Raw genomic sequence first — 22,402 nt, forward strand, 5'->3', positions numbered from 1 at the left:
TAGGTTAAGCGTCCAACTTCGGCTCAGGTCATGATCTCAAGGTTCGTGGGTTCGGGCCCTGCGTCGGGCTCTGTGCTGACAGCTCAGAGCCTGGAGCTTGCTTTGGATTCTGTGTCTCCCTCTCTCTCTGCCCCTCCCCCACTCACTGGCACTCGCTCTCTCTTTCTCTCTCTCTCAAAAATAAACATTACATAAAAATTAAACGCTAAGCCACACAGTATCTGCGTTCTGTTCTACCACCTGGTACCAGAGGGCAAGTGCTCAGCTACGCCCCGAGCTCAGAGCACCTGTGCCTGCAGGGAGGAGAATCGTGCACAGACACACGGTGCTCACTGGGCCCTGTAAGCACCTGGGCACGCAGTGTGTCTGTCTCAACGATCTCTGGGCACCCAGGCCGCTAGGTTCACTCTAGGAAGCTCACCAGAAGCACTGGCTCTGAGCACGCAGAAACAGACGTCAGCCTCCACCACGGACTCCACCGCCACATCAGTGAGCCATGGAACACGTTAGTTTTCCTCCTGAGCCAAAGGCACGGTCCGTCATTCCAAGATGGCTCCAGGGTGCCTGCGGATCTGGACGGGCTCCCAAGTCCCAGGGAAAACCAGGAACTTGGGGAGAGACCCACATTTGCCGGCCCGGCACCCACGACCACACAGACATGTCACACAGCAGACTCGGGGGGCATCACTGTTGACCCAGCTGCCATGAAACCTGAACCATGCCCCCCCCCCCAATAAGTGCTTCCAGCTTCTGGGATTTGAGGGGCCAGATCTAAAAGGTCTTTTCTGACGCTGGCCTACTTTAGTTACAGGTGCACGATGCGCAATTCAAAGACGGGCAATGAACGGACCGACAGAGCTCCGCACGGCTCTCTGAAAGCCCGGCTACGGGTGCTTGGTAGCAAGTACTCAGATTCCCCAGTGTTAAGTGACAGCTACCTGCAGTTCACGATCAGGAACGAGGGCATCCTACCAGTGTGTTCGGCAGTCGTTCCTGATTACCCTTACGAGGAGGTGTCAGTACCCAGACACTGGCAGGAAAGGAAGACGGCCACTGAAGGCTTGTCTCTTCTGGAATCTCAGCACAAGCCTGTCCCCCAAACGTTACACGGTACCTTCATACTCTGCAGGGCTTTGCTCACTAATGCCAGTGAACTGATACGTATTTTTTAATTACGTACGGAAATAAAACTTAAAATAGTCACACTCAGGGGCGCCTGGGTGGCTTAGTTGGTTAAACGTCTGACGTCGGCTCAGATCAAGATCTCACGGCTTGTGAGTTCGAGCCCCACGTCGGGCTCTGTGCTGACAGCTCAAAGCCTGGAGCCTGCCTCAGATTCTGTGTCTCCCCCTCTCTGGCCCTCTCTTGCTTATGCCCTCTCTCTGTCTCTCAATAATAAGCGTTAAAAAAAATTTTTTTTAACTAGTCACTTTAAATGAACAATCTTATCTTTTGAAAGAAAAGGGACAACGAACAGCTACTGATTTTTTGTTTGAAATGACAAAGGAAGGGGTGCCTGGCAGGCTCAGTCAGTAGAGCGTGTGACTCTTGATCTCGGGCGGGGGGGGGGGGGGGGTGGCGTGAGTTCAAGCCTCATGCTGGGCACAGGGCTTCCTTAAAAACTAAAACTAAAACTAAAATAAAAAGACAAAGGGCGTGAGGGGCATCAAGGCTGCCCGCCCCTGTCCAACTTCAGCATTTCCAACTTACATCACCAGGAGGGAAGCCCTGAAGGGGGCGGCAGGTAAATAGCACCAGGCACGTACACCCTAGCGGGCAGGGCTGGCGGGGGGGCGGGGGGGGCGGGAGGGATGCACACACGTGCCCCGCCCTCTCTGTTCTGCGATCACAGCCGGGCAGGCAGCATCCCCACCTCCTAAGGGGAGGCTCCTCCAGAGGCCGGCCCAGGACCTGGTGACAATGCTCACACGGGGGTTGGGAAGGGGCCCGCGCGTCTTACCTCTGTGCTCTAGTGCAGGGCCATTGGCACCCCAGCTCTGGTAGAGGGAAGCAAAGTCCTTTGGAATGTACGTCTTAAAGATATTGAGGATGTCCAGGCGCTTCTCGTGGCCGTCGGACGCGGGCTCCTGCTTGCTGGTGTGCAGCGGGGGCTGGCCCGGCGAGGCCGCGGTCCCCCCGGGGCCCGCTCCACAACTGGCCGGCGGCCGCAGCTCCTGGCCCGCCTTGGAGGGGGGCTCGCGGGGAGGTAGAGCGGGGGTCCCGTCGCCTTTCACGTGCAGCTGGCCCTGAGGCTGAGGGCCGAATTTGGCTTTCGGGGGGTCCGGGGCGCTGTGCTTATTTGGGGGACCGAGGCCGGCCCCCGCGGGGGGGATGCCGCACTTGTCCCCCGGCCTGCTGCCGGTGGGGGGCTGGGCGCCTGCCCGGGCGATGACTGAGGGCGTCGGGGTGGCGCTTCGGCTGAAGCCACCGCCGCCCGCCGCGGGCCCCGGCCGGGGGCCGGCCTCCTGCCTGGGCTTGGGCAGGGGCAGCTGCGTGGGGGCGCCGTGCTGCTCGGGGCCGTGGTGGCCAGGCCTGGCCTGTCGGTGCCCTTCGGGGCCGGCCACCCAAAGCGCACAGGGGCCCCCGGAGTGGCCGTCCTTGCTCTTAGGCAGGTGAGCGGCTTTCGTGGTCACGCCCAGGGGCGAGGAACCGCCTCTGGGCCCCGGCGCCCCTCCCGGTACCTGAGTGCGCGTGAACCGAGCGATGGGCAGGGGCTGGCACTCTTTGCCCCCGAGGGCAGGCGGGGGCCCCGTGCGTCCGCTCCGGGCAAGGAAAACCAAGTTGTTCCTGATGCTCTTGTAACCGTTGGGAGGAATCCACTGGGGGGTCACGGAGCTGCAGCTGACCTTGTGCCAGATACGTTTGTGCATCCACAGGACCTCGGGGTAGTACGTCTTGTGGCTGCAGTAAGGGCACGGGTGCACGGCCAGCGCGGCCTGCAGGGAGGAGGCCAGCTCCTTACGGCCGGGGTCATCCCGGGTCGACCTGTCACTGAGGTCCAGCGGGGTCAGGTCTGCGGCCGGCCCCCTCCGTCCGCCCCCAGCGTGTTCCTTAGTGTGCAAGTCAGACAGCTTGTCTCTCGGGTGGTGAGCCGGGCCCTCGGACGAGAGCTGCGGATCTCCTTCTGGAAAAGTCTGGTCCGAAAGCGAAGGGAAGTCTGCAGTGTCCCTGGGGATGGGGACCTCCCGCTTTGGGTGAAACGCTGGCATCTTTAAGTCCACAGAAAACCTCGGCTGCTCTGCTCTCTTGCAGGCATCTCTGCTCCTGTTTCCAAGTGCGGACACAGAAGCTGTGCTCCCCGCTCCGGGCTCACCGGGATGTGTCTCTGATGCCTTACTTCCAGGTGCGTGAGTCCGGTCTCCGTTGGAGAGCACAGTCGAAGCTACCTCTTCGGAAAAGCAGCAGCGGTGAGGCTTTCCCCCTGGAGGACCAAAATGTAAAACGTGAAGTTACCATCTCTCATCAGAACAGAACGAGAACACCCAGAGCAGCACGCTCAAAGGCCCTGTGGCCCTCACACACCGGGTGCACCGGTCCTCAGCAAGACTGCGTGGTCCTGGAGCCTGGCTGTGCCCCCCCCCCCCCCCACAGTGCCATCAAGAGTGGACCAAATGTAAGGGCCAAAGGACAGTGTGTGGGGTGGGGTTTCTTTTTTCATCTGATTACGTGACTCAATAGACTGTAAGCAGAAATAAAGTCTAGTTAGCTGTAACTACACAGTTACTAGTTAACAGAGGACAACTAGTTATATCAAAAAGCAAGAAATAACCACTCACTAATAGCACAAGGCTTCCCATGACTGTCAAAGAACTAACTGAAGGCACGTTTAGGGATCCTGTGGGCTTAGGCAAAAAGACCCGGACAGACTGATATGCAGCCTGTGGTCAACACAGAGGCTGGGCCGGGACACCGCTCACTTTGCCCATGGGATCCCGTGGCTGCCTCAGAAATGTCTACGCTACGGGTTGACTTCAGACTGATCCAGAAAGGGTCCCTAGGACTCTCTCTCATAAGGTCCAATGTTCAAGTCCACAACCTTGACACCAAAAGCTTCCCTTCAGAGGCATGAGAAGGGAGGGTAAGTGAAGCTATCCATCCCTGCCTTTCCCAGGACGGGTGTCCAAGAGAAGGAGGGCCCCCGGGACGGGGACCCCGAGCTCTGCAGCTAGAGTTCCCACCTGCCATGCTCCTGCAAGAGAGACAAGCGGGGTGTGCGTGGACGCCCTGTCACCGGCAGGCCTGCCTCGTCCCCGGCCAGGCTGCACTGGGGATCACCACCAGCTGGGAGCTGGGCTCCGTGACCTTTGGACCCCAGGTGCTAACGCTTCTGCCGAGTCAGACTAGACCACAACCCAAGGCGACTCAATCCGCCTTGAGAAAAATTCCGTTTTACATTTGCAAGGATGACTTCGGACATACTGAAAGATGCAAGTCAACATTTGGAAGGTCCACCGATGTGTCTGGATGTCTTAAAACTTCCCGAAGTACAGAGGACAAATTCATCACGGACACACCACCGGAGGGATTTTATCTCCCCGGAGCCCCGTCACAGTGGAGGTGGGTTATGATGTCAGGTGTTCTAACAAGGGTTAGATACTGCTGGTCTTGGAGAAAGAATTTTTAGAGACTTACACTTTCCAGTGGAATCTAGGGATCTATTTGCAAAAATACGTTCTTTAAACATTTTCTAAGACTCAGGAATCCCATCGAATGGGCATTAAAAAAAAAAAGTATTTCAAAGGGATCTTCACGGAAGCAGGAAGGCGCCCCTCACAGGACGCATTTTCACACAGCTCTGAAGGAGAACAGTACCAAATGTTCATTTTCAGTTAGGAGGTGGTGAGCCACTCTTAAGCCATTTTCAAGGATGACGTCCACATAAAAAACGTGACTGGCATGTCGTGATGTGCACAACGGGTGAGGGGGTAAGACCGAGCAGGGCTAAGCGTTCAGATTCCTGTCGGCTCCAAAATGCTAACCCTGAAGCCAAGTCGGGTATGTTACGTCCTGCTCGGAAGGGCGCCGAGCAGCCCTGGGAATCTCTGGACAAAAGGGCACTTGACGGGAGAGTAAACATACGGAAACCCGGTGGCCTTGGTTCAATTCGCACTGATGCTCAGAATGCCACAATCACTTTCAAATTTTCAAAGAGAGAAATGCCGGGGGCTGAGGCCTCGTCTCTCCCGTGTGAAAGGAACACGGATTTATGAAAACACACGCCGAAGACCATTAGTCAAATTCCTAAGTTGAAACAGGAGGCCGATGCAAACTGACGCTGCACATCTGCGGCGGTTGCAAAGCACATCTGTCGAAGTCCCTGAACTTGACGCTCCCAGAAGGGACGATAAAACACCACGACCGAACCTCCAGAACCTCCGAGCAAGACACTAAAACACGAGGCGCACGTGACATGACACAGGTCGTCAAAGGTCATCAAAGCCATCATGGGGGCGGGGGCAGAGCTGTTGTCACAGGAAGCCAGTCACGGAGCAAAGGAACTCCTTCCCGAAAGCCTTCCAACTGCAGGAGGGGGAGGGCAGTTCAGAATGGGGACACTGACCGTCTGAGGTCAAAGGAGGGGGCAGGAGAGCAGCCCAGGAGCCAGGTGATGCTTCGAACCAGGAGACCGTGGCCATGACTCCTGGAGCCCTTTTCTTAGGGAGGTTCCTCAGGTACAGGGCTGGGGACCCCCGGGTCACCGTGGAGAAGGCCCAGCCCGCTGCGACCTCTGTATCTACAGCTGCCCCCACCAAGCCAGTGGGGTCACTCGATGCTGCCAAGCTTCAGGGCATCCAGACCAAAAGCAGGCACAGAGGGGCCGCCCCGGGGCTCCAGGGAAGCGGGACTCAGGTCTCTGCTCCCGGGTCCTTCAGTCCCATTTCCGACTTTACTCACAGGGGTTTCACCTAGAAGTGGACCTCCCACAGGCCACACCCACCGGGCACGAAGGGTGCCTGCACGTCCCCAGCCACCTGCTCCACGAGCCACACCTCCTCGGTGGGCAGCCTGCCCTGAGCACTTGATCAGGCTTAAACGGAGGGCGCTGCGTTCTGAGCTCCGGGCCTGATGTGCCTCCATAAACAGCTGCCTGTAACCTTGACCACCAGGCTAATAGTGTCTGCAGCTGAGAAACAGGCTCCGAGGGGTACCGCTGGTCTCCTGCCTGCGGGGGCTGCGGCTGTGACCTCCCGCCAGGGCACCCTGTCCCGAAGCACGGTCCTCGTGCAGAGTGGCCAGACCCGCACGGCCCCCAGGAAGCGCGCCTCAGTCCCCACCCCGCGTCCACATATCCAGTGCCACATGACGCAGTAATTCCTGCCACAGTCACACATGTGCACGCGTGAACAGGTGGGTGCATGCAAAAACACGCCCATGCATGGGTGCACAACAGTGAACAGGTGTGTATGTGTGAAAACAGGTGCCTGGATGCGTGAACACATGGGCACACAGAGTGAACAGCTGTGTGCGTGGAAAACAGGTGCATGAACGCGTGAGCACATGGGCGCACACAGCGAACAGGCGTGTGCGTGTGACAACAGGCGCATGCACACTTGAGCACATGGGTGCACCGAGTGAACAGGTGTGTGCGTGTGAAAACAGGTGCCTGAACGCGTGAACACATGGGCGCACAGAGTGAACAGGTGTGTGTGTGGAAAACAGGTGCATGAACGCGTGAGCACATGGGCGCACAGAGTGAACAGGTGTGTGAGTGTGAAAATGCGCATGCACGTGTGAGCACGTGGGCACAGAATGAACAGGTGTGTGTGTGTGTGAAAACAGGCGCATGTACACTTGAGCACATGGGCACAGGGTGAACAGGAGCGTGCGTGTGAAAACAGGTGCATGAAACCACGAGCACATGGGCGCACAGAGTGAACAGGTATGTGCGTGTGAAAACAGGTGCATGAACGCGTGAGCACATGGGCACACAGAGTGAACAGGCGTGTGCGTGTGAAAACAGGCGCATGAACGCGTGAGCACATGGGCACAGGGTGAACAGGCGTGTGCGTGTGAAAACAGGTGCATGAACACGTGAGCACATGGGCGCACACAGCGAACAGGCGTGTGCGTGTGACAACAGGCGCGTGCACGCGTGAGCACACACATGTGGACGGACATGCACAGTCATCCTTCCATGGCCTGCTCTCTCCTGGGCCCAAAGATGTGTGTGGGCTACACGCGCCTTAAATTCCTCAGTTTCTTTCTAAATAGGACCCTCCTGGAAATGGCTTCAAAACTGCAGCGCTAATTAGGTTTCTGAGGCCGTGACACGTGCCCCACATCTGTAGTTGCTCGGCTCACTGTGCGTGTGCACTCGCGCACACGCACGGACGCACACCTCCCTCGGAGACCCCACCAGTCCCAGAAGTTCAGGGGAGGGAGGGACTTCACAGTTTGAAACCCCTGAAGCGACACCGTATACACACACATACGCACACACACGCACACGCGCACCCACGCTTAAATCGAGACACGCAGGAAGGACATCTGGTAAGAAAAATTACTCCCCTTTAACTTTCTCTAATTCTTTTCATCGTGGGAAGACATACAGAACAAAAAACTCACCACCCCAACCATCTTCCGTGCCCCCCTTCCACCTCTACGACCGATCTGGGTTTCACTGTGCAGCCCTGTTTCCATTTTATACCCATCTTTAAGGCACTTAATTCTTAGTGCCTATTCGGGCCTCTTTTCTTTTGCCCTCAATTAACAAACCCACCCCTGAGAAGCAGGCCTGTGCATCGCTGCTTGGCTGAGGCAGGTGGGGCCCAGGAAACGGCCCCATGGAGCCGCGGGCCTGGGTCCTGTCCTCGCCCTGATGCAGGGGATGCTCGAGGGGGCCGCTGGCCGCGGTGCACCTGCGCTCCTGCACAACAGCCTCTCCAACTCACGCTCTGACGGGCTGCCGCTCACACTGAAAGCAAGGTGCTTGCCTGAGCCGGCTGCCCCTCAGCGCTTCGAGGAGGGACGCTCCTGTCTCCCCTTGTGCTCTGCTTCCCAACGGTCGTGATTTATTTCCGAGAACGACAGCTCTCGTGTATGGAATCTCAAAAACGTAAAGGGCTCTCCTAGCCTCTCCGGATCCCCAGGGAGCGCCTGTAGGTCCTGCCCGGGGCTGGGGCTCGGGCTCGGCAGGAAAGGGCTGCCAGGGGAACCCAGCATCCACAGGAGGCCTGGAGCCGCCGACCCAGGTGCAGCCAAGTTCATCATCTCAGACGCGGAGCTCCCCCCCCCCAGCAACAGGGAGCGAGAAGGCAAGGAACACAGCGGCAGATGCAAACACGGCCTTCAGTGCCGGCCTGGTCCCGCTCCAGGCTGAGAAGGAAAGGCGGGGGGGGGGGGGGGGGGGGGGGGGGGGGGGGGACTGTCTTCAAAGGTAAAACCTCCAAGCTATTAAAATTATATGGGAAGTCTGAGATCCATCACTGAGAATCTTTAAAAAGAAAAAAGTCGGTGATGCAACCCTAATTCGAAGGAGCCTTGGAAATACCAGTGCCCTTCGCCCCAAGCCCAGAAATGGCTGTGCTGGGATCACCACCAAGAGGTCCTTCGACAACTGCGCTGTGGTCTCCAAGTCTTTATCACCACAATCTCCTTTCTAACAGATACATTCGAAAAGCTTGACTGATTCCTATTTTCTGCCGTTAGCCTCTGCAATGGATGCCGTCACCCCCACGGGACATCTGATTTACTCGGCCGAACACCTTTAGCACTCAGCATGCCTTCCGGCACCTTCCAGCTCAGCAGCACATGCTACCGGGGCCGTACCCACACCCTTCCTGCCCCAGCACGAAGGAGGAAAAGGCACCGCTGGATTCCCACCCGGCTCCCCTGCCAGGCTGCCTGCCGGGACCTGCGGGCCGCGAGAACCGGGCCCACCGTGCAGCCGTGCTCCCCGCAGGGAGGTGGTGCCCACCCGGCGGCTCAGCTCCAGGGACAAGCGTCCACAGGGCAGGGAACAGCGTCTCCGTGCGACACGCTCGGCTCGACCACATCTGTAGACGAGCACGTTTCTCTCGAGGCCCTCCACCCCCACGACAGAATGCAGCAGCGTGTTGGTGCCACACGCCCGGCACACCTGCCTCCGGATCCCTGAACGCCCCACCCCTGTGCGTCTGCGGGGCTCCAGTCGCACAGAATAGCAGCGGAGGTGGTTTGTGGAAATGCTGGCATGATCAAAACACATCTTGCAACTGACCCGCCAAGAAAGATGAAAGTCTGCGTGCCTTGGTGTTTTCGTGTATAAAATTTGCCCCAAGTTCGGTAAAAAAAAAACAAACACCCAGCACCATAAAAGCCCGTGGAGTATATGGCATGATTCCGTCTGTGGAAAGGCTTACTATGCCGATTTTTCAAGGGACAGGGCGACGCCTGGGCCTGGCCTCTCCTGACAGTCTAGGGACAAGACGACACAAGGCCGGGCTGAGAACCCTGAGCAGGACCGTGAGCTGACCGGACGCCCCGGCCCAGGACCAACAAGGACAAAGGGCCTGATGGTGGCTGTGCTGCCACTGTTACTTTTATCAGCGGCCTCAATGAAGAAATGGGACGGAACGTGTTTATGATATCTAAGTCTGCCACTCAGCTAGGAAAGAGCCAAAATCTTCAACAAAAGAACAAAGATGCAAAAGTTTTCAACAAGATGGAAAAGCTGAAAACTAACAACATACAATCCCACGAGGAAGAACAGAAAGCACAGAAGTGAAAGGTCCGGCTTAAGAGCTGTGCTGTGAAAAAGACGCCAGGGTCCTAGGGGACCACAAGCTCAGTGTGTCAGATCAAGGACAGCATCCTCAGGCCCAGCCTGGGAAGCAAGGACACAGAGGAGCACACATCTAGAAGAGCCCAGCCCCAGCTCGGAGCCAATGCTAAGAGGAACCAGATGAAGGGGAGCGTGTCCGAAACAGGCCTACAGAGGGAGGTTTCTGGAAACCAAGCAATGTGAGGAAGGACTGCAGGCTCTTGCACTGTTCTACCTAGAATCGAGGGCTGAGGCTGTACCGTCACAAACTCTGACATTCACTCAGTATGGAATGAGCGAGGCAACGATTTGTTCATCAAGGGCAGCGTTCTGTCTGCACGCTAGAATCATCTGGAACAACATGAACCATCACTGGTAAGAAATTCCCAAGGCCAGTGCTCAGACCTAGAGCCAGCTTTTTAGGGGCGCAGCCCACACCATCAGCTTTTTCTACAAAGGCCTCTAGGTGATTCAAACGTGGCCCCGACTGAGGACAAACACCCGGGGGTCACCCAGGACCTGGCCGCAGGGGAGGCCGGCGGGGAGAAAGCTGCGTGGGAGGAGCAGCCACGGCTCCCGGGGTGATGCGAGCGGAGCCCCAAGTCAGCTCCCGGGAACCGCGTGGCCGCCCAGCCCACCTGGCCTCCACCTCTGAGGCTCAAAGAAGGGACCCAGTGACAGGTGACGGAAATGAGCTGCTGCGTCCCGTGCTTCCTCAGTGCCCTCATTTCCACGCAATTCCCCTTTCTGCACAGGTACGCCTACGACGTAATGCTTTGTCGCCGTGTAATTTATAACTAAAAATCGCACGTTACCGGGGCACCTGGGTGGGCTCGCTTGGGTGGGTGCCCGACCCTTGACTTGAGCTCAGGTCGTGATCTCACAGTGTGGGTTCGAGCCCTCTGTCGGGCTCTGTGCTGACAGCGCGGAGCCTGCTTGGGCTTCTCTCTCCCTCTGCCCCTCCCCCGCTCATTCTCTCTCCCGCTCTCTCTCTCTGTCTCTCTCTCTCCCTCTCTCTCTCTCTAGCACATTATTCTATCACCCAGGGGCTACCGTGCATCACTCAGTAGCGGCAGGGTGCTCAGGGCGGACGGGGTTTCTTGGCTGGGGGCTCCGCGTTCTTACGGGAGCCGTGTCTCTGGTCCCCAGTCCTCATGCAGAGCTCACTCGTGATGCAGGCCACCTCAGGTCGCTGTGTTCCCCACGTGACTCTGCCCGTTTGCCCTGCTTTTTGTTAAGTTTATTTATTTATTTTGAGAGAGAGAGAGAGAGAGAGAGAGAGCATGCACGCACGTGCACTGGAGTGGACGAGGGGCAGGAGGCGAGGGAGCGAGGGAGCGAGAATCCCAATCTCTCAGCACAGAGCCTGACACGGGGCTCGAACTCATGAACCATGAGATCATGCGCTGAAGTCCAGAGCTGGACGCTTAGCCGACCGAGCCACCCGGCACCCCCGACCCTGTCCTATGTCCATTACTTTCCTATCTTCCCACTCTTTGGGTTCAAACAAACAACACAACAGAAGCTCCTCACGCAGCACAAGACCAGGAGTACAGTTTCTGACGGCGGGCGCCCCCTGGACCCCCTCAGCACACCGTTCAGAGTGAGGCAGCAGCCTGCCGTGCACTGAGCGCCATCGGACCGCCTCTTACGGACTGACTCGCCCCCGTTATCAACGGACTTGTGACCAGTCCCCCCCAGTGAGCCAGGCTGTGTGAACAGAGGACTCATTCGGGCATCGACGTGAGCACGTCTTACAGGACCGCTGCATCTGAAAACGTCTGCGACGGGGGCACAGGAGACAGGAGGGCGGCTGGTCCGTCCACACGCGCTGTCGCTGCCCCACGTCTGCAGCCTTCCCCACAGGGCCATGTCGCCGGTGTCCAGGGCCCGCGCCCCGCTGCCCGCCAGCCAGGCTACCCTCGCGAACGGCACGGGGGTCCGCGGAGCAGCTGGCATGACCGGGAGACCGTGCGTGATCCCGGGCCAGCACCACCCAGCCTGGTCTCAGGGCGGCGGCCCTCGGGGCGTGGCCCCGAGCTTCTGAGAGCCTGGCCTGCCAGAGGGACGACTCGCGTGTGACTCACCTGCACGGCCCCAGCCCACGGGCCGCGCCACCCACCCGGGCGCGTGGGTGTGGTGCTGTGGCCAGAGGGCCCGTGCTGAGCCCTCTGCGCTGGTGACCTGCCTGGCCGGCGTGTCTCGGGAGGCCAGTGCTGCTGCAGACGGGGAAGCCGAGGCAGGGAGCAGCCAGGGGCCGGCAGGCATGGAGCCCGGACCCCAGCCCGTGCTGTGGTGCCCTGACGGTCCCTCTGTGCCCACAGCTCAGAGGCCTGACTCCCGGGCTGCGGGCACGGATGGCAAAGCTGGCAGGTGGGCCGGGCCTTCGGCCCACACGATGGAACCATGTGGTCAGAGACCTCGTGGCAGAGAGGAAGCAGGGGCTGGGCTTCGCACGTGAGGACCGCCGCAAGTGTGGCCCCCGGGGCGCGGACAGCGCCAAGCGCGGAGGGCTGTTCTCCGAGGGTCGCGGCAGGCAGCCCTCCTCCACCCCCGATTGCGGGGTTCCGGGCCGAGGGCCTGTCAGCTAACAAGCATACCGGGTGCTCTGGAACATTCCTCAGGGGCCAGGATTCCAGGGGCCCAGGTAAGGGCAGCGGCGGCCACACGTCGGCCACGCCAGTGTCGCCCGGCGACCCTTTCCCACCACAGGCTCCCGGGCGGCTTCCAGACCCCCGGGCCCCAAGTTGAGAGGAAGGAAGATGGAGGGAACTCCCGCAGGTGGCCGGGCGGCCAGATAAAGGCAGACAGGAAGGCGACAGCACGTCCGCTCTGGCCTGGGCCCTGGGGCACGGAGCCCGAGGGCCCGGGGCGCAGGACGTCACCGGGGACAAGCACACAGACAGGGCCCCAGGGCGCAGCGTGGCCGGACGCAGAGGAAGGCCAGGGACGCTGAAGACGCAGGGCGGTGGCCCTTCCCCCAGTCACCTCCCAGCTCTCTGCCTTCAGCAGTGAACGAGCGGCCGAGCCGCCACCAAAACCAGTCCCATCCCAACGCGGAGTCGGCGGAGGCCTCGGAGAAGACCCGTGTGCTGCACAGAAGGCCTGCGGCCAGGCTCGAGTTGGCCCTTTGTTCCTTGACCCCACGAGACCGAGGGATCGCGCAGAGGAGCAGAGGGCAAGGAGCACCAGGCTCCGGGGCAACACGGCTCCAGGCACACGGGCTCTCCAACCAGGAACCGGCACAGGGAGACCCCGCGGGTCCCCGAGAGGAGGGCGGGTGGGGCCAAGCGAGCAGGGGGAGTGCCGGGCCACATCCGGCCTTGGTCCAGCCGCCACGCTTTGCCCCAGGCAGAACCACGACCTGGGGGGAGGGACCCCGTATTCCAGGACCGGATGTTCCAAGCTCCCGCCCGCCCCCCCCCCCTTCCCTTTCAATTCCTCTGCTCTAACTACACGTGCAAACCCGCTCACGTAACGGCAGGAATGCTTTGCAAGTTATGGAACAAGGTCACTGAGATGGTCTGCAAAATGCCATGTCAGGGACACACGTGCGACCACGAGGAAGGGGCTCAGCCTAACCCAGCACGAGCACTGACCAGCAGGGCGGGCCTCCGTGCGCCAAGCACACCACCCCTCAGGGCTCTGTGCTTGCCGTTTGCTCCGAAACACGGCGCCCAGGGAGTCACCAGGCTCCGCTCCCTCGCCAGGAGCACCTCCCAGACCACCCTGCGTAAAACATCAGCCCCCCCACACCCCATTCCCACTACCCTGCTGTGCCGCCCCGGCATTTCTCCTCCCTGCTGTCGTACGTGTGTGTGCGTGTGTGTGCGTGTGTGCGCGTGTGTGCGTTTCCTCTTTGCCTCTCCCGGAAAGGACCTGAGCTGCCAAATGAGAAACCGCGTTTTAGTCCAATGCTGTTATTGCCAGCGTCTACCACATCTGCATGAGGTGGATGTCCCATGAATGCAGAACGAATGAACGAACGAATGAACGAACGAACGAAACAGGTCACTGAGGAGCGCCTCAGGGGCTCAGCCAGTTGAGCATCCAACTCGATCTCAGCTCAGGTCTTGATCTCAGCGTCGTGAGTTCAAAGCCCGCGCGGGGCTCCAGGCTGGGTGTGGGGCCTACGTAAAAAAACAAAATGAATCCCTTCATGTCCAAGACTCATACGTACAGAGACAGCACACAGGAAAGCACCTGCAAAGCAGGCAATGGAGTATGAATTAGTTAATTCAGCACGTAATTCTCAAGGGCCCACAGAGATGAGAAGTAACGCACGTGTGGGCAGTCACAGGACCTCAAAGTCCCAGCAACATACAGCAAAACTACTAACCCAGGGGGGCGCCTGGGTGGCTCAGTCGGCTGGGCGTCCGACTTCAGCTCAGGTCATGATCTCATGGTCCGTGAGTTCAAGCCCCGTGTCGGGCTCTGTGCTGACCGCTCGGAGCCCGGAGCCTGCTTTGGATTCTGTGTCTCCCTCTCTGTCTCTGCCCCTCCCACCCCCCTCTTTCTCTTGCTCTCAAAAATAAACATTAAAAAAAAAAAAACAAAACAAAACAACCTACCAACCTAGTTACCAACCTGGCGTGTGTCGGGTGGGAATCCTAGAAATACAGCAGCGGTAGTAAAGCCCGTGTACGGGGCAGGCTTGGGGGTCTTTATGGCACCAAGACCCCTGCACCGCTCAGACCTGGGGCGCTCTTAAGATGACCCACCCTCTGCAATTTCTCGGTCCACGATTGAAATCAGACACCTGCTCAGACTTTATGAAGAAAAGGTCCAGCTGGGACAATATCCTTTGTCTAGCTCTCGCTAAAAAAATAAAGACTTCCTATTAGTAAGGCTGCCTTTCCACTGCCAAGTTCCCACAGACCTAAGAACGGAACTTGGATTTTTATCGCGGCCACAACCTAACTGAGGCCACCCGTTCTCCATCCCCTGTGCCAGCATCATCAGTCAGGCCACAAAGAGGCGTTGCCGATCACCCAGCTGTCCGTTCTCCAGCTGCTAGGGCAAACCATCGACCAAGTACTCCACCTCTGTGATCCGCACGGACCGCACCTTCTGAAAAATAAACTAGATATGGGGCGCCTGGGGCACTCACTCAGTTAAGCGTCCGACTCTTGACCTCAGCTCAGGTCACGATCTCACGGTTCGTGAGTTCGAGCCCGGCGTCGGGTTCTGTGCTGAGTGCAGAGCCTGCTTGGGGTTCCCTCTCCCCCCGCCTCTCTGCCACTCTCCTCCCTGCTCGTGCTTCCTAAGTAAATAAACTGAAAATAAATTAAAAAAAAAAACAGTATTTTTGAAACCAGTGTGAGCTGAATATGAAACAGAAAAATGAAATTATTTTTTTATTTCCCAGGGAAGACAGGGGCACTGTGCAGATACACAGGCCCCACACGGTGATCTGAGGAGAAAAGATCTATCTCAGCAGAGTGTGGATGGGCTGCCTCCTCCCAGCGTGGCCCTGAGCACCTGCTGGGGGAGACTCAGCTGCCACGGGGCGGGGGCTCGGCGTGGCTTCTCCTAGACGGAACTGTATCTAGGTTGGGTGCGCTCAGGGTGAAGTACTGGGCCTCACGTGAGCGGCAGATTTCCAGAACCATTCACACCAAACCCAAATCATCTCAAATCGCGCAATTCTAGAAGCGTCACCTTCTCTCCAAAATAGGGTGTGCGGGCATCCTCAAACGGACAGCGCGATAAAGCACATCAGCAGTGACTGAGGTGGCCCGGCCGGCTGCCGCCAATGGCGAGGACGGCCTGGCGCACCTGCCAGGGTCCCGGTGCCGCAGAGACGCTGGCACGCTGCCTTCCTGCCACTGCCCCGCGACGGCGCCTCCCAGGGGGTGTGCCAGGCCGCGCAGGAAGCAGGAAGCGGCCGCTTCTCCAGGGGCCTCCTCCCACCTGAGGGGAGCCGTGTACAACTGGAGGACGGAAAGCCATCAGCGGCCCCACGCTCTTAATCTAAGATCCAGGCATCATATTTGCAGGGATGACCCCAAAGGCAGCTGTGCTCTGGCCGAGAGCAAACCGCGTATTCAGATAGCCGGCTCTCCCATCGCGGCAGCTGTGGTCACAGGAGGCCTTCGCGCCTCTTCCTACTTGCTGCTCTTTGCTGAAAAAAAACATCTATGAACTAATTCCACAGAGGCGTATGCGGGATGTGTAGGTACTTGGGACAGAAAATGGCCTCGACCCTCACCTATACTAGAGATGTGAGCCTTAAAGGGCACAGACGATAACCCCCCTCCAGAGATAAAATTCCCCAAGCAATGCGAGCCTGAAGAAATCTAGAAATTGAGAATCACTGGGTGAAAAGAAGTCTAACATTCAGCAGTTAATTTTATTATTTGTGAGTTGCTAGTAACTTTTATAGTAAGTGTTATGAGTTACAAAACCCTCGATGTGACAGGAAAAACATTACAGTTTTTAAATAATGTTTCTCGGCAATTGTTTCAGAATCTTCTTACCTGTCCTTTTTTAAAAAAATTTTAATGTCTACTTATTTTAGAGAGAGAGAGAGAGAGAGACAGAACACATGAGCGAAGGAAGGCAGAAAGAGAGGGAGACACAGAATCCAAATCAGGCTCCAGGCTTTGAGCCATCAGCACAGAGCCTGATGCGGGGCTCGAACCCACAAACCGTGAGATCGTGACCTGAGCCAAAGTCAGACACTCAAACGACTGAGCCCCCCAGGCGCCCCCCTTCTTACCTGTCTTAAAAAGAGATCACTGGTAACCAGAAACAGTGAGACCACAATAAAGGTAAGCTGTTTGGGGAGCAACGGGCATCGAGATTTGCCTGAAGCCTGGCAGTTACCCAGACAACAGACACACAATTAACAAAGAGAAAACTATACACGTGTCTGTCAAAACACAGAGTCCCTGGAAAGATATTTCGGCTAGAGAAAAACCCAGGAACGGGGCCACTGATTCTCAATGAAATGTGATGAAGTCCTAGCACTCGGCCGGAAGTGAGAGGCAGGAGCACTGTCGTCGTGTTTTGGATATGACGTAGAAAATGCTTAAGAAAAGTGCCAGCTGTCATCTCCACGGGGTGGGGCTTTTCAGCTAAAAAATACGGCACAGGCTTTCTGTGCAAGTGAAGCAAAGGAAATACAGAAACACACTGCCCCAGGCTGGCTTAACCTGGAAGTTCTCCTTCTAGAAAAAGGAAGGAAAATAACCAGGAGCCAAAGACAGAAGGACGCAGGAGAACAGGTCAACAGCGGACCTGCTTCAGGAGCTGCGTGATCAAGAAGGGGCTGCAGCAAGCAAGGACGCAGTGATCCCCTCCAAGAGCAGGAACACCACCAGCATGGAAGAGAATGCCCTGGGGCGGGTGTCACTTCACTCTTCCTAAGATGACCGTCTTTGGTGTCCGTAGAGAATAATCAAAATGGCTTCTAACGGTCCAGTATCTATGGAGGACAGTTCAGTCCTATGGTCAGAAAAACTTCTTTTGAGGAAGTGTTTTAAATCTCTCTCATTTACGTCAGTACACATGCAGCGTGAACTACAAAAAGAAGCAAGGCTAAATGATAAGCAAAATGCTGGCACTAAAATAATGGGCCACAGCTAAGTAATCGTATTTTTACATTTTTACAAACGAACATATATTTTATTCCCTAAGTTGCTCTGGCTACTTCTCCTGTGTGACTGAGTACAGTGTACAAGTTTTCATTTTAAACAACTGATCTATTAATGTAAACTTGTAGTGAATTGGAAAAGTTTACCTTATTTAAGTTAATAGAAAAATAGGTAAGTACGTTAGCATTTTGGAAGCCGTTATTTTCATTTCTGAAGAAAAACCGTTACAAGTTAAACACAGGATTTCTGACTACGTTAGCCAGTTTCCACAAGAAAATCCAAAGCTCAAAATCTGGGAACTAACTTTTTCAAACACTTGCCTATTAAGCATTAAGCAAAACTAGGTTTTAAAGGTTCATCAGGTATCTCAAGTCTCCACGGAGCCCTCAACTGCTGAACGGCAGGTATGCTCTGCCATAAACACAACCACATTCTAGAAATCTCGAACTTGCCAACTGCATCCTGACTCAAGTATAAAACACGTCACTCGGCAGTTGCTGTGCTTAAAAACATCCTCTCCTTGCTGAAGTGAACAGAATTCAAGCCTATTTTCATAGCTGCTATCTACTGTATACGCCCCCCCTCCCCCCCAAATCTAACAGCAAACTATAACTCGTCCATTTGAAAAAAAATGCAAATGCAAAAAAAAAAAAAGAAAGAAATTAAACTTTACAAACCGTGCTCTGAAAAGCAGCAAACATTTCCAACTTGAAAGGAAATCACATCCTCGAAGAACGAAGAACGGCCCAAGTAATCGTTGGAAAGAAGGTAATTCTAACCACTTTTGGATTTTGAAATATGACCACAGAAACACAGACGAAGGATCAGAGCAGGACAGGTCAGCACTGGATGCTCCTTTGCCATCACCCTCCAGCCGGCCGCCTTCCTCACCGGGCAGGAGTCTAGAACGGCTGTCAAACATTACGAAGAAAGCACGTGACTTAAACCACCTGCTTCTTCTCTCACAACAAGCGTTTTTAAGAGATCGAGAATGAGTAAGATTTGAGAAGTGACGCTGTAAACCTCCAGCCCAAGCGAACGGGACGCACGGGCCGACAGTGATGGGGTTTCCAACCTTTTCTGCTGCTCAATTACCTGGAAAAACAAAACCCAAATTCCGTGTATCTGCAAAGAAATTATAATGATCCTTTTTAAAAAAAAAGAAAATCGGATTATTTATTAGTCTCCTGGTTTAAAATGAGGCACGTGTCTGACCTGCAGAACCAAGGCCATTTCGTAACAGGGTCTGTGCTCGCGCTGCTGGGAAGAGGGCTTTCCGCGCGGACGGCCGCTTTAGGCACCGGGCGCGGGGCGTCATGTGTGCAAGCCACCACTAGATGGCACCTGCTCACAACCTATAACCCTATCGAGGCCGCCCAGCTACCTGTGTGGTCCCTGGAGCTCAGAACCCGGACTGACAGAGACGGCTCCTGACAAACGACACGATTTATCAGCAACGGAAGCACACCAAGAATGTGCTTTAAATAATCAACAGAATCGCGCACACTTCTGAAACGGCTTCTTCAGCATTTAGATGTATTTCTGTTTGGTGTTTGTTCATCAATATTTCCAGAGGGTTAAACTGCGCAGCGCTTGAAACTAATGACCCGCTGGGGTGCGCCTGGGTGGCTCAGTTGGTTAAGCGTCCGACTTCGGCTCGGGTCATGATCTCGCGGTCTGGGCGTTCGAGCCCCGTGTCGGGCTCTGTGCTGACAGCTCGGAGCCTGGACCCTGCTTCCGATTCTGTGTCTCCTCTCTCTGCCCCTCCCCCGCCAGTGCTCTGTCTCTATCAAAAAAAGTAAATGTAAAAAAAAATTTTTAAACTAATGACCCACTTGAATTATTTGGCAAAAATGAAGTTAGAAGAAATAATATACGCGGATGCATTAGACTCTGGGGGGCTGTTGTTACAGCCGGCACCACATCCCTTCAAATGTCCAACTTGCACAAACTTGATTTAATGTTCTAGCAATTGATTCAGGATACTTTGGTAATTTAGTAATGGACTTGAACGTTTGTATCGGCAGGTATGTTTACCGTGGCTTCAGACCAGTTCCTTTCAGAGTGAAAATACAGGAATGATGTAGGGTGTGAGCATCAGGTCCAGTCTAAGAAGGTGGGGCTACAGTCCTTGTCTCTAGACTTACGTCCAGAGGTCCAAGTTCTAGTCGCACGGCCGCCGACGTCTAACACGGAAAACCCCCTTGCGTGGTGGAACCCAGCGCGGGAGCCGGCCTGCATCCCACAAGTGACACCTGCACATCTGTTATGAGTCCCACTCTGTGCTCTGCCCCGGGTACAAGTTAGCAGCAGCCCTCAGCCTCCCAGGTGGAAACACCACGAATAGTAATTTCAGACTGTGCGTGGGAAGGAGGTGATAAACTGAAAACCATTTCTACAGTCGGTGCCTCCCTGTAGTTGGGTCTCCCGGATGGGGCCAGCCCACACTTGCCCAGCTGACGGACCACAGGACACCCCAGGAGAATCATCAAGACTGCACCCCCCCCCCCACCGGCCACGTGTGCGACTGGGGCAAGGCCGCCACATTTCTGACCCTTCCCTATCCACGCTCACTTGACAACAGCAGGAGGGCCCGGCCAAGGCCGCGTGGGCGGCCACGTGGAAGGCAGGGCCCAGGGGACTGGCCACGGCGAGGGCGGGCACCCCAACAGGCACCCGCACAAAGGCGGGAACACTTCAAAGGGGAGCACGGTCCACTGCACACGGGGCGAGGCGTGATCTTCTAGGTCCTTCCACAGACAGGACACTGCATAGGTCAGCTTTGGGTCACGTCACGCGTCGCTTCCGAGGAGATGGACCGCGGAGCTCCGGGGACAGCTCTTTCCGAGCACTTGCCAGGCTCCGCCATCGACGTGCCCACAAAGCGAAAACGTTATTCTGTCAGGAAGCTAAACATCTAAAATAAACAGCAAGCATTTCTTCTGTCGTGGTTCTTTCTAGCTGATTCACGACACGGGTGGCCCTGGCCTAGCACGAAGTGTGCACCAGAGAGCCGGGCACAGGGAGGAGGCCGCGGAGAAGGCCGAGCAGGCCGGCGAGAGCAGGCCGGTGTGGATGGCCGTCTCCTCCACGCAGGACGCCGAGCTGGGGGTCGGACAGCCTTTTATGGTTACAAGTGTGTAAGCGAGTATAAAACACACAGACTCCCTGCGTCGCGTGAAGTGTTGCAAGCGTCACGTGTTAGATCTCAACCATTCTGCTCCAGTGGACGTACCCAGTGGAAAGAACCGTTTTACATTTGACTTGATAACTGAAGCAACTCTTCCCAAATCACATCACTAAATTTTTTCTGGAATCTCAGGCAGGCTGCCTACACCGCTCAGGCAGGAGCGGAAACCGTGGGGCCGCACTCAGAATGTTCTTGGTTAAAACACAAAGGGAAAGAAGCCCACGTCGTTCCTCCGTCACTAACTTCTTCATCCCTTACTTTTCATCTGTCCCCCTCTTTTGACAAACAGGGAACCACGTTCCCCATTTTGAGGGACGGCTCGCTTCAAACCCCCCCCCCCACCCCGTCTGTACAGAGTCCAGACAGAAAGAATCACAAACTCCGGTGGACGATGCCTCTCAGCAGAACTCGGAAAAGCCCCGATTACTTCCTATTTTCTCAGTCATTCCAGCCCCATGGCTGTTTTGAGAAGCAGTTGCACAACAGGATTTCTGAGACTGTTTCCTAGGAGCTGATGACTAAGTAAGTGGGAGCCCCGAATCTATGAATTAAAACTTTCTTAAAGCAAAGGAAAGCGTCTCCATCAAATTCTGTTGGCTGAGCTCCAAGGGAAGGACCCCGTGGCCCTGTCGCCCCCAGCCCCACCTGGCGTCCCTTTCGCTGAGTGGGTCCTGCACGGCAGGATCCCAACGGGGCCAGCCAGTAACTTGGCCACCGCGGTCGCCAGCTTTCCGGGGCAAAGGTGTGGGGTAAGTGGGCCAAGAAACAGGGCTTTTCCTCCGGCCAGCCACACCCCTTACTGCGTCTCTCCCCTATTTAGGAACATGGTCAGCTCTGCGGAGACATCCAGAAAACCAGCACCATTTTTAAGTTTATTTATTTACTTTTTTGAGAGTGACAGAGAGTGCAAGCAGGGGAGGGGCAGAGAGAGGGCGAGAAGGAGAGAGAATCCCAAGCAGGCTCCACACTGTCAGCGCAGAGCCCGACGCGGGGCTCGAACCCTTGAACTGTGAGATCGTGACCTGAGCTGACACCAAGAGTCGGGACACTTAACTGACTGAGCCACCCACGAGTCCCCTGGAAAAGCAGTATTGCTCAGCACTGACTCTGTGCAGGCAATTTCCAGACTTCGATGATGGCATACATGTGTGCACAGGTATGCACGTGTGTGTGTGTGTGTGTGTGTGTGTGTGTGTGTGTGTGCGCGCGTGCGTGTGCGTGCGCACGGGCTTGCGTGGGAGGTGACAGGACGGGGACAGCTTCTCCCGGGACTTACTCTGAGGGCACAGGTCCAGCCTCCGCCTCGTGCCTGACTTGCTAGAGACGTCATCGAAGTCAATACTAATTAATTTGTTTTCTCTTTAAACAGAAACCTCACGAGCTGCTCGGTTCCCCTTGCCGATTCGGAAGTGAGCAAACTGCACGCCGCTGTCCAAGCACAGCTCACCTCTGTGCAGCGGTGGGTGCTGATCACATCACCAGGAACCAAAGTGAGCCGGTGGCCAGAAAGCACGCTGTGCTGAGTCGGCCATGACCTCTCTGAGCCTCGCACCAGGAGCCCGGAAGGTTCGGCCCCCTCCCCGGGCTTTACCTGTTCTGCAAAGTCTACGGCCGGCTCTCCGATGTTTCTCCTCTGCACCCACATGAGGGGAGGGCCCCCACGTCCTCAGAAGCCCCTGCAGGGGCTGCCAACACGCAGAACCAGAGCCTCCCCGGGAGCACAGTGAGCTGCACCCAGACGGTGAGCGAGGCTGCTAACTGCAAAATGGGAACTGACGTGCGCATCTGACTCCTGTGCCCTGAAGTCACCTGCGAACGGCAGCCACTTCGCAACGTCTACCTCTCACCCCACTTCCTCCCCCAGACCTAAAA

General features: G+C 56.3%; 1 protein-coding gene across 5 annotated transcripts in view; it reads right to left on the minus strand.

Annotated features, from left to right (window-relative positions):
* The window catches only part of ZNF516 (zinc finger protein 516), a 124,583-nt gene that overhangs the window by 18,289 nt on the left and 83,892 nt on the right, over nucleotides 1-22,402 (minus strand). For all 5 annotated transcript variants that reach the window (XM_060614104.3, XM_060614105.3, XM_060614103.3 and 2 more), the window contains exon 3: nucleotides 1,961-3,421. In XM_060614104.3, coding sequence (XP_060470087.3) covers nucleotides 1,961-3,421 — 1,461 coding nt within the window. The remainder of the gene's footprint in view (nucleotides 1-1,960; nucleotides 3,422-22,402) is intronic.

The sequence above is a fragment of the Panthera onca genome, chromosome D3, assembly GCF_046562875.1.
Source record: "Panthera onca isolate mPanOnc1 chromosome D3, mPanOnc1 haplotype 2, whole genome shotgun sequence".
Taxonomy (NCBI): Eukaryota; Metazoa; Chordata; class Mammalia; order Carnivora; family Felidae; genus Panthera; species Panthera onca.